At 40.4% G+C, this 12,252-nt stretch overlaps 2 protein-coding genes across 3 annotated transcripts; one reads left to right on the forward strand and one right to left on the reverse strand.

The window, feature by feature from the left end:
• The first annotated feature begins 563 nt into the window (after positions 1-563).
• Positions 564-6,176, forward strand: rprd1b (regulation of nuclear pre-mRNA domain containing 1B). Its single transcript, XM_028411017.1, has 7 exons — positions 564-1,256; positions 1,592-1,721; positions 2,324-2,457; positions 3,912-4,030; positions 4,381-4,507; positions 4,702-4,877; positions 5,111-6,176. The coding sequence occupies exons 1-7, from the start codon at positions 1,106-1,108 to the stop codon at positions 5,258-5,260; spliced, it is 987 nt and encodes a 328-aa protein (XP_028266818.1). The 5' UTR covers positions 564-1,105; the 3' UTR covers positions 5,261-6,176.
• Positions 6,177-6,792: 616 nt separating this feature from the next.
• Positions 6,793-12,110, reverse strand: LOC114438472 (protein-glutamine gamma-glutamyltransferase 2-like). 2 transcript variants are annotated; one of them, XM_028409853.1, is made up of 15 exons: positions 11,985-12,110; positions 11,447-11,632; positions 11,080-11,313; positions 10,899-11,017; positions 10,702-10,830; positions 10,209-10,377; positions 9,779-9,911; positions 9,541-9,644; positions 9,022-9,110; positions 8,627-8,780; positions 8,370-8,458; positions 7,988-8,171; positions 7,713-7,873; positions 7,360-7,496; positions 6,793-7,218 (listed from the first exon to the last, which is right to left on the reverse strand). In XM_028409853.1, the coding sequence occupies exons 1-15, from the start codon at positions 11,992-11,994 to the stop codon at positions 7,071-7,073; spliced, it is 2,046 nt and encodes a 681-aa protein (XP_028265654.1). In that variant the 5' UTR covers positions 11,995-12,110; the 3' UTR covers positions 6,793-7,070. The 2 variants fall into 2 exon arrangements, with proteins under 2 accessions (XP_028265654.1, XP_028265656.1); XM_028409855.1 differs by lacking the exon at positions 11,080-11,313.
• Between the last annotated feature and the right edge of the window lie 142 nt (positions 12,111-12,252).

The raw sequence follows: 12,252 nt of genomic DNA on the forward strand, positions 1-12,252 counted from the left end.
GCTGCTTTGTGGTGACGCTCACCTTGTAAAGATGACATCATCGAGTAGGGAGGGAATAGTTTTTTTTTTTTTTATAAAGGAAGCAAAAAAAATCATATCTAAAAACATGTACTGAATTGTTTTATTTCTAAATTAAGTTTCACCATAATCTCATAATCCTGCTTTATTTTTTATGTAAATCGTTGTATTAATCTGGGCGTTAATTTTGGACCAGTCCTGGTGAGTGTTACATGCCATACATTTAAAACTACTGACAATGAAATTATCAGTCTCTGGGGAAATGTATTTATAACTGCTTCTATTCGGTTTTTAGTTGGGTCTGTCTCCCATTCACTAAAATGGAGGTAACGTCTATGATCTACACTGCCACCACGGGGCGCACCAAATGTTCACGTTTTAGGAGCTGCCCTGTCATAAAATATTATATACAGAAGTGGACGTGTCCGAATTAGGAGCGTTCCTTTTTTATCCACCTCTGCTGTCTCCTGCAATTCAAGCTAGTTGTCAAGTAGCCGAAGCCAAACCCGAACGCACCGTAAGCCTTGTTCTGCCTGCGTCACTACTGTGCGACGCACATGTCGAGGTGAAAGTGCAAACTGCCATTTTTCGAAGGGGTCTTTTTGATGGGTTTGGCGAGCAAAGCCAAAGTGTGAGTTTACCATTTGTGCATCAGATTTTTGTTTTTTTAATGTTTGTTTGTGCGCTAGGGCATATTCGGTGTGGACGTTACAGACGCTTGGTTTCGTAAAAGTCGAGTTAACGTGCTGATTAGCGCAGGACTGCACATAGCTGTTTAGCCCGGTTAGGCAGCGTTAGCTGGTGTTATAAACAAACACAACAGACAGTGAAGAAACAGCTCTCAATAATAAGTAAGCTCGGATTCCGTAGGCTTGTGTTTTTTTATTCAAAATATCTCGTTTGTGTTAACGTAACGTCAGTACGTGGAGTGGACAGCAGGCAGCAGTTTGATGCTACATAAGTAGGTTAGTGAGGCAACTTGAGATTTGATGAGTGTGCGACTTTCTTCAAAATAGCCCGAAGCCCAGCAGCTTTGGAGCGGGTTAAAGTCAGTCAGGTTACAGGAAAATCGCGCACAAACACCGGCATGTCGTCCTTCTCTGAGTCGGCTCTCGAAAAGAAGCTGTCTGAGCTGAGCAGCTCGCAGCAGAGCGTCCAGACTCTGTCTCTGTGGATCATTCACCACCGCAAACACTCGGGTCTCATTGTCAAAGTGTGGCACAAAGAACTAAAAAAAGGTGAGGACTGACTGCAAAAAGCAGTTTATAGTATGTTGTAGAGTTAGACAACCTTTTACTGCAATGTTGAGTTCTTACAATGAAGAGTGTATAAAAAGAATCACAGACACCATAGATTTTTGCAGAGTACAGTGCCAGATGATAAGAATTAAATACAATGTTGCCTCATTTGCTTCTGCTTGATAGCAGAAACAATTGAGACTTTCGAATCCAGGTAAAACTGGGATATATTGTAAAATGTAGCACACTGCAACTTTTGAATGCAATGACAGTGTTGATAGGATTGGGACCTGTCTTTGTCAGATCTTGAAATATAAGGGTTTTGTGTCTTCCAGCTAAAAGCCACAGGAAGCTGACGTTCCTGTATCTGGCTAACGATGTCATCCAGAACAGCAAGAAGAAAGGACCAGAATTCACCAAAGACTTTGAGTCTGTGCTTGTTGATGCCTGTTCTCATGTGGCCAGGTATTTATTGGTGGACCCACTGTGCACTCTTGAACAGACACCAGTCATAGTGTGTATAATGAGTGTGTTTAAACAGGTGACAAACTACTGCCAACAATTACATTTGTTAAACATATCTGCATTTGTAATGACCTACAGGCTTCCTTGGATGAAAGTGGGAGTAATGGGGTGAAAGTCAGAATCAGAAATTACTTTATTTATCCCCGAGGGGAAATTTTTGTTTATTACAGACACATAGAAGAAAGGATAATTGAAATGAAATAGAAATATATAATAAATATCTAAATACCTAGACAGCATTTAAATCCCTGAGTTGTTACCTAAAGAACTTTGTTTTACTATATACTTTTGAACTTGACTTGCCTTTATTTTCATCCCCAGTCAGATTTGACAAAACTTGTGGTTGTTGGGTGTTACATAAGGTCTGATGAGTCAGAGAATTAAGGTCTGAAACTTCTCATCCAGTCAGTAAAGCTCAATTGGTTGAGTCATGCAGTTTTTTTTAACTTTAGAAATGGGAGTTTTACAAGGGGTTCTCCGTTTATCGGTGTTTACGTTTTGTTTTTAATTATTATATGCTTTTGTCTCTTGTCTCTCTGTAGTGATGCAGATGAGAATTGTAAAAAACACATGGAAAGATTGCTGAACATCTGGAAGGAGAGGAACCTCTACAGAAGTGACTTTATTCAGCAGCTCAAGCTAGCTATAGAGGACAGTAACAGCCCCAGGCCCTCAGGTATTTTCACTGACAGTAACTATGCAAAAACAACATAATTATTCTGGTTTTAATGAGGGAATTCCTGCTAAAAATAATCTGAAAGTCAACTAAGTTAAATAGTATGAAGGTATTTCTTTTATCATGTACAGCCTAGAGCAGACCTGGGCAAAGTATGGCCCGCGGGCCACATCCGGACCGCTTGCGTCTTCAATGCGGCCTGCGGACCGTACACACAATAGAAGAAAAAAAAAGAAGAAAGAAAGAAAAAAAAAAGAAGGCAGCAAAAGTCACACGTCATTACCGATAACGTCTTTCCAACCCTCCTTGTCTCTTCCACGCTGCTGTACTGCTTCATCCCATCTACTCTTTGGAGAGACACGGTCGCGCTGTGTACACTTTAAAAATGCTGCGCGACTATGCTGAAATGTACGGTAAAGCGTGAAGAAACGCCACAGCGCATTCAGATGTTAACGCGGTGCTGCAGCCGACATCGTCATCTGCTCTTAAAAAGCTCAGATCTTGTCCAACTTTCAGAGCTTTGGGATTTGATCGTTTTTAAAACTAGTTTTAATTCTAATGGTTTTCTTCTGTAAAAATATCTTCACATCCTCTGTGCTGCTCTGCGTGGGAGTGTTTTTCAACCAAAAGCTGTTTTATTAATCAGTTAGTTGCCTTGTTGTAACTTTAATAGTTCCATATATCTGATTATAGTATTTATGCTATTAATGTATTTATGTGGTTATATCACATTATTTATTTTAACCTTTATTTAAACAGAAAATGCCATTTTACAAAACAAGAACAGGCTGACACATGAGGTCAGTGTTGAGTTCATATAGTGAAATAAAAACCTTCAGCTTCAGATGTTTTTGTAATCCATTCCTTAGATTAGAACTAAACTAGGCTCAAATTAAAGTAAGAACTTTAATTTCAATTTGGTGAGTCATCCAGGAAACATGAGAAAGGACAGGTCTGTATGAACAAACTCATTCTACTGGTCTGTAATGTATGGAGTTGAGATGGGGGAAGGTCCAGGCAGGGTTCAAGTAAGCATGTATTTATTCGTCTTGTCACTCAGAACTAACTGAGGGAATTAAGATTTGACTAACAACTCGATTCAAAATTCTTGTAGCTTTAAAACTGTCACAGATAAGCATACAGGTGTATATTTAACCTTTATAAACCCCAATGACCAACTCGCCGACCGATGTGACACCGAAACGCCACCACACATTGGTCTGTGTGAAACACTGCTTACAGTGATGAAAATGTAACAAGAGCATATTTATAAAGGTAGATACTGTGCCAGTGATCTCCAATTTAATTCATATTGTTATTTATGAAACAAATGTGGCCCTTTGCTTTTCTAATGGAAGTCTATGTGGCACTCGCAAAAAAATAATTGCCCACCCCTGGCCTAGAGTGACGCTGAATTTGTACTTTTTTTCTGTGTTCTCTGGACCTGGCTACAGAAGAAAAGAAGGCTGTGAAACGAACTTATCAGAAGATTCAGGAGGATGAGGAGGACGAGGATGATGATTATAGAAGCCACACTTCTCCTCACAGCACAGATGCTTCAGCAACTCAACTGGTACGGATGATTTGGTTTGCCAGGGTTAAGCAGGAGTGTCATTCCATATAAATTCATCCAGGGCTGGCGGATGACCCCGTCAGATATTAATTGATGTACATCTATCAATATTAAAGAGAAATCCAGAGTTTTGGGTCTGTAAGTGTAATCATTTGCAAAATACAGCCCTTTGAAATTTCTTTTTTTTTCTTAGTTTTTTGTCAATTTGCTTTTAGTGTTTAAGCTTTTACTGCATGGCCTCTGTTGCATGTAGGAATCTGGTGTTTGCTGCATAGGAATATATGAATATAAATGTCTGTGTAATTAATCTTTCTCCTTTGCCCTTTAAACAAACTCATTCGCACGTCCAGACAGAGGAGCTGGTTAAGGCCCTGCAGGACTTAGAGAATGCTGCATCAGGTGATGCAGCTGTTCGTCAAAAGATCGCTTCACTACCACAGGAAGTCCAGGATGTTTCCCTGCTTGAGAAGATCACTGGTAAGCTCAGCTTAATCAGAATGTTAACTATTGTTGAAATCAGCTGTTACAGTAAAGCAGTCACTCTGACATTTAACAGTCAGTTTTGAGCAATATAAACTACATTAAGTGAACTTTCTACAGTTTGACTAAATCTACAGTACTGTCTTGTATAGTATTAAATTACTAAACAATCAACATTGGTTCTAATCTAGACAAGGAGGCAGCAGACAAGCTGTCAAAAACAGTGGATGAAGCCTGTTTGCTGCTGGCGGAGTACAATGGCCGACTAGCTGCTGAGCTGGAGGACCGGAGGCAGTTGGCTCGTATGCTGACTGAATACATTAGCAGCCAGAAGGAAGCCCTTGTTGAGAGAGAGAAAAAACTAGAGGTAACATAACACTATAACAACATAACATTTTATTTCAGCATATTAACTGAGATTTCAGTTTTTCTGTAAAATTGAGATAATTACTGATATTTTGAGGGAAGTTTACAGATAATCTAGTTTGTGTTTGTCCTTTAAAAAAAAAGGCATATTCAGACTTCAGACATTACGATTGTGTATACAATTTGCAAGTAAAATAAGCTTATCAGTCGGTTCATGCCATCTTCTTTCTGCAGGAATACAAGCAGAAGCTGGCAAGGGTGACCCAAGTTAGGAAAGAGTTGAAGTCCCACATCCAGAGTCTCCCTGACCTATCACTCCTGCCCAATGTGACTGGTGGCCTGGCCCCGCTCCCCTCAGCTGGCGATCTTTTCTCCACTGACTGAGATCTTTGCCCAGACAAACCACCCCCCGCCACTTCTCACCCATACTCTGCCCTGTGTTTGAGTCACAAAAATACTCCCAGCTGTGTTTCCAGCCAGAGTACACATGGTGAAACCTGCTCCTGCAGAGTGAACTCAGACCTGCAGGATCAGATATGAGGGGAGATGAGAAGGAAGGTTTGGTCAAATCCAAAAGCTCTGCAGAGGAGAGCAGAGACTGTCAGCCTTTTTTCCTGTCTCACCTGTCAAGGATTCCACTTCACCAGCTTGGATCATGTTTGTTTCCTAATTATTTTTTATTTAGTTTTAATTGCTGAAGTGATTTTGGAAAAGGGGCAGGGTAAAGAATTGTTGTTGGTTGTCAACAGGTCAGTCAAAGATGTCTGCATGGTATATTTTCTGCAAGTAGGTGGGCAGTTTGCTCTCAGTGCTTAAAGGTTCTGATTACACTGTGAAGACCATCCATTAGTTTTATTTTTTGGCTTTCAGTTGGTGGCTTTTTGACACATAGTCCAATAGGAGGGATTTCAGATTGGGTTCAGTGTACCTTGATTTTTGGTTGTTTTGACAGCTGTTACAGAGTACACATATTTTAGTAAAACATGGTAGGAGAGAGACATGTTGGGCAGAACCATCAAGAGACAAGCTCTGCTTTTTGTTTCCTATTTGCAAACATTTCTCATTTTCAACAATGTCCAGTACAGCAGATGTATACCTGGAGGAATTTCAGTAACATTTTAACCCATTTGTGCTTTACTGTAGATACTGATTAGATATTTTCTTACATATTTGCTGTGTGGTATGTGTTTCTCTCTGTAGAATCACACTGTACTACCAGGACTCTACCAATAGAGGTAGTGTTTTTTTCTGTAATGAAAGTGATTCAGTGGATACCAATAAACTGGACCATGTGAACAAATTCAGAGTACATTTTATATCAAATTAAAAGAAACTGTACTGTCCCTGTTTGTTTTTTTAGGCTCTGTGCTTGAGCATATTTGGCCCGAATTTCATCATAATTCTGTGACTTATTAATTCAAGTGTGTTATATGCACTGCAACCACTAGGCGGCTCCAAACTGCAATACTGTAAATTAAGAAAGAGGATTAGGGCCACTGAAAAAAAGTCATGTGAGAAAAAAAAATCAGAATGACTTTGAGTGGCCCTAATCTTCTTCTATAGTAAATGAATATGGACACCTCATTATTTATATACTGGACACCCTGGTGTTAAAGCAGGAGCCACAAAGTCAAAGTTCTGGAAAAGTAACCCCATAAAAACTGCGTATTGCAGAAGATGAAACTCTTCAGTCGGTTTTAGATGTTTATGGCAGTCAGTCTTCAACAGCAGATTGACTGTACAGGTTCCAATCAACCAATACATAGTAGAAAAATAAAATGTAATGTAGTCCAATGCAAAAGTAATGATAAATAATAAACTGCCTTCAATGTCCTTTACACGATGCACACAATAAGATGTCTGTTTACACTCTGGAGGCTAAGCACGCCCACGGAAAAACACTGAGCCTCTACATCTATTTTCTAGTATTTTATTTCCATATTTTTACATTTTTTTCTGCCTCACCAAAAAGAAAACATTTTTCTAAAGAGACAGACCTTTAAATACAGTTATAGGACTTAACTTTTACTGTTAATATAAATGATTAAAAATAGTCAGAACTGCCAGTTCCTAATTTCATTGGAGTTGTGAATTACTTTGCAGCATACCATTGCAGTATCCTAGTCTATAAACATAAAAGGATGCAGAGAGCTATACAGGAAAAGCTGCTGGTGCCATTACACTCAGTACAGGCTCATTCTGTAACAACAACAGTGATAAAACTCTTTATGTTCCTCAGCTTGTCACTGTCAAAGTTTACAAGCAGCACCTGGGAACCAGGACTGGTGGGCCTGAACTCAATGCTGGCCTTGGCTTCTTGTTTGGGGCCCACACCTCCGATCCTGCAAGAGTTGCATAAAATATTAAATAAAGTAAAAACCTGAATCTTTTTAAAGATATTCTTACTGTAACTGTGATTATGGATAACCACAAATAACTTGATAGACATGATTGTGTGACCTTAGCTGTGTAGTACTACATACTTTTCTGTTATGGGTTTGCCATCAGTGAGACCAGCTCCCTCTATAGCGAAGCTGCAGTCCTGTAGCGGCTCTGGTAAAGGGTTTAACAAAGTCAGCTCAGCCAGGACAGGCTGGTTTACTTTGGCTTCTCCAAGCACCTGAAGAGAGAGATCAAAAAAGTATAACCAAAGCTCGAAAAAATACTTTAGTCAACTCCTCTGCTGCTGTCCAGATGTAATCTTCATTTATTACATAATGGGTGGGATTTGAGCTGTAATCAGAAGAAGAGGAGGAACCCTCTCTGCTAGGTTAAATCTCCAACATTAGAAAAAAAAAATGTTTTTTTAGCTGACAAGTGGTCCATCTGTTATTACCTTGACCTCTATGTGAGGGTCATCAAGCACAATGGTCTTCTCAGCTTTATGGTAATCTATAGTCTGCTTGTCAATGGTGATAGCTGACAGCTGGATCAGCCTATCAGATGTGATCGCTGGTCCATACAGATCATACTCCAGTTTGAGATACAAGCGCCTTTCTGAAAAGGAAGAAAAAGAAGAATTTTTGACAGATGTAGGCCTTTGGACACCTTAAATATGATTTGCAACATGGAATCTGCTGCTGGAATACAGTGACTAACATGACAGCTAACCTTCTCCAGGAGGAACCTCCACTTTGTCTGAAGTGAATCCACAGCTGTCTCCGCGTTTTCCATTGTAGCTGATGGCTGTGGCAAAGAAGAGGAAGGTGCAGGTCCTTGCCTCCATGCAGTTGTTAGTGAGGACAACATACACCTCAAAGTTTGAGCCCACGATCATGTTGTCAGCCAGCTTGATCTTAAATGAAATGATAAAAGTTTGTAACAATTTTACATATTAATGTACCTCTGAATTAATAGGCTGTGTGTTTAGAGTACTACTTGATCTGTGATGTAAACAAAACACTAATGTAACAATCCAAATAGTCCATATTTGTGCAAAATAGCAATTGTTAGGACATTTTTATGCCAAACAATAATTGTGACAAACAAACACCTTGAGCTGAAGCCCGGGCTCTTCTCCTCTCTGCTTCAGCTTGTTGTGGTGCTGGGCCTTCTCGTACACCTGCCGCTCCTCTTTTGACCCTGAAAACCAGAATCAGAATTATGAACCCTGTTGTGCAACAGCACCTTGGCACAGCTGTGTTTTCTGTATCACACACCTGTTCAGGAACAGTTTGACTGAAAATGTGTGCATCTTAGATACAGTTAAAAACCTCTATTATTTAGAGGCCTGTGCAATGTATTCAATACCTTCTGCATATTTGTACTGGTGTGTGATGTCATGTCTCTCATCTGAGGCCACAGCCTTGGTGCTGATAAACTTTCCAACAGAATTAGTCGATCCACTGAATTTAACAAATGTTCCGTTTGACAGGTGCACCAAGTCCACAACATCTGCATTCACCTGACACCATACACAAGAAGGTGAAGAATGTGAAGTATGTATTATATTTAAATGACAAAGACATGATACCTAACATACAATACAGTTGTAATGAAGTAAAAAAACATTTTATATACAAACTCATACAAATACTCATCATCATCAGTAATTAAAACTCCTGATTTGAACTTCAAACAAAACACCTGAAGTCTAAAGAGCTAATAAATATGATATTCATTAAAGGATTTGGGCAAAAACTCACCTCAGCAAAAATAAAGGGTGTGTCATAATTCTTGGTCAGCTCTCCTTCCTTAACGGCTTTCACTGGAGCCGGTCCACAGCAGAACACACCTACAGAAGGTGAATTCATTTTAGAAGGCCTCAAACTGAATATGAGCTCAAAAAGGAAAACGAATAAGGGTCAATGGTGAAAGACCCGTGTGTGGCATATGTAGACTTTAACGAGCTTTTGCACATACTGATACAAGTCAATAGAAAAGATTAGACAACATCTAACATTAGTGCAGATTAGGATGTGAGACGTACATGTACAGTACTGTAGCTCAAGTGTTAAGGACATTAGTTGTCAATGCCCAAACAGAAACATGTTTATTGTTTCAAAAAGACACAAAACAATAGCTGCCACAAGACGAACCACAGTCATTCTCCAAACCTGTGACTGCAGTCCACCACCACCACTGTGGTCACACATTGTGTCTTAGCACATGGCCCATTATGGCCTAATGCCTCTTTTGATAGAATTATTTAGCATCTTCTTCACCTTCACTTGTCTCCTGTGGGGTTGGGTCACTGGTCTGCCACCCATCAAACTCTGGACCCAAGTCTGGACGAGTCATCCAGCTGTCCACCCAAACATGGAAGTTCCTGTTTAAAAAAAAAAGAAAGAAATACAAATAAGGGTGTTTAACATAATGTACAGGTTATAAACAATGTAAAACAGAAAGCATAAAAGGATGATTGCATTTGTCTGTTAAACCTGATAATTATTATGTCCTCACCATATTGAGTCACCAACAGAAATCTTTTCACCATTTTCATCATAAAGGTTTTCTATCACCAGGTTGGCATCAGTATCATGAGCGGATCCAAAGTTAGTAACTACTCGACATGGGATGCCCAGAGCACGGGACACTGGAGGAGAGAGGGCAGTCACACTTCATCATGCCTAATATCCAAAGCACATGCTTGAGATAGTGTCTGTTATTAGAGATAAACAATAAACACATCATACAAACATTCCATCAGACCTATGCTGTAAGATTAGATTCTAAATTTAGAGCTTTGATTAAAAGGCTGGGATTGTTGGCATTTATACAACAAAATAACTAAACCTTAAAACGCTTTGGGCACCTACAAAAAGGCACAAAGTGGAGGATGTATCATTAAATCATGTGAAGTGAATGTTTGAATTGTACACTGAGTTCCGACCTGTACATGCAACAGCAGCAAAGACCCAGCACTGTCCATAGCGGACAGGACCACCCTCTGCCCAGTGCCGCAGAATGTCCCCGCTGCCAATCCACAGTCCAGGATGAACCCCGCCAGAAAACTCTCCCCACTCTCCAACCAACACACCCCTGTCATCATTACTGTTGATCTGTGGGTGCAGAAAAAAAGAGGAAGAAACAAGTGAAAGAATTTAGGTTAGTATGTAGACAGGTTACGTAAAGATGTTTTTCATTTGCATTTGGAAACGTGGACAGCAACATCAGCTGCATGGTGTGAGATGTCCGGCTTTTTTTTTTTTTTTTTTTTTTTAGCAGCTTTGCATTACAAACGTTGCTGGGAGAGTGGAGGAAGTTTCCCAAATAGGGGAAAGGTTGCCCTGCAGAGAGTTTTCAGATGCACCATGTTAGTCTCTATAGCAATGAGTCACAGGCTGGTTAGATACCGTCCCCTGACTCCCTTCTTCCAGACTTACCATGGCACTAAGCACCCTAGTCACATAAACAGGATCCCTCCTGGAGGAGCAGTCCTTATCGGCATCAGACACAAACTTGGGGCTTTCATCCAGGATCTTCAGACAGACATCTAATATTCCTGGTTCAAACTTCAGACAAACAGAAGAGCAGGCATGTTATTTACTGGACAGACTGTGTTGCTTAACATTTTGTGTACCTGTCCAAAGTTCCAGGGCATCCCTTTGATTCTTTTATATGTTCCTCTGTAGATCAGCCCATGTTGTTCCAAAACATATTCTCGCCTCTTTGTCTCACTGTACATGTGAACAGCATCTCCTGTTGGTACAGAAACATTTAGACCGTTTAATCACGCTAAACATAATAACATACACACTCACTGGGGCACCAAGCATTGAAGAGCAGAGTGAACTGTCCCAAACAGGTCTTCTTTCCATCCTGGTCTGCAGTCAGAGAATAGACCCCTATGGGGGCATTGGGGGAGGAAGTGATTGCCACAGATACTGCGTGTTCAGATGGATCATTAGCTGCAGATGCGCTCCACTCTGTGTCCACTGTGGAGTCATGCAGACCAAAGGAAACCTTAGTGTCTGACTCTTTTCTAGGTAATGGACCTGGAGACACAGGGACAGACCTGATGAGAGATGTATAAACCTCTGTGGAAAAAGCTGCCAGTGCACAGTGCATGTATATACACTGCATCCAAGCGCTATACATCAGTGGTCGGAAAAACAAATACATATATACCAGTTTCCACGATGAACTTCAGGCTTGTTTCACCAAGTTTGAAGTCTTTGCTGCCAGCCGACGGGTGTAACGTAACGTTGAAGGGCTGTCCCCTCCTGACGATCAGGCGCTCCTCCCCATACAGGTCTGTGTGGTGGCTGCTGCTGTTACTTTTAATGTTCAGATCACAGCGCTCAATGTCAAAGACTGTCAAGACAAAAAGACACGTCGGATCAGTTTAAACCCTGACAACCTAAAACCTGAGGACTTCATTAAAATTGGATCCCCTGCTTACAGTTTCTTCAGAGGTGATCAATCATAAGAAATCATCAACACGACATTCCACAGAGCAGATTCAGTGTTACTCAAAGGTCCAGATCTGAGATATCTAGTGTCATCCACCATTCGTGCTCATCACATTTCACACAAACCTCAATCTGATACTTAAACAGTCTGACTCTGCAAAGTAACCCTGAAAACTGCTTCTTTAGTAAGAAATTCTCAACAAATTAACACCTGTAACACATCATGATAACAAAAAGATTTTCTTCCTTCTTACCTCCACTCATATCTGCAGTGTTGTTGACCCTCAGTGTCTGTGTTGAAAGTGACCAGGCAGCCAGTATTCACTGGTTAAAGGACCCTGCAGTGTAACGGCCCTTGAGGTATATTTGTAGCATGTGAAACTTGATCAGGGCTCCCCCATCAGTCTAGTCCTCACTTCTGTAATTCTGTTTTTAGTCAGGAGGAGTAGAGAGGCTTCTTCCCATTTTTCTTCAGCATGACTGTGGCATTTAAAGAGTTTCTATCATGTGTTAACAAATTTA

The sequence above is a fragment of the Parambassis ranga genome, chromosome 7, assembly GCF_900634625.1.
Source record: "Parambassis ranga chromosome 7, fParRan2.1, whole genome shotgun sequence".
In the NCBI taxonomy this organism is placed as follows: Eukaryota; Metazoa; Chordata; class Actinopteri; family Ambassidae; genus Parambassis; species Parambassis ranga.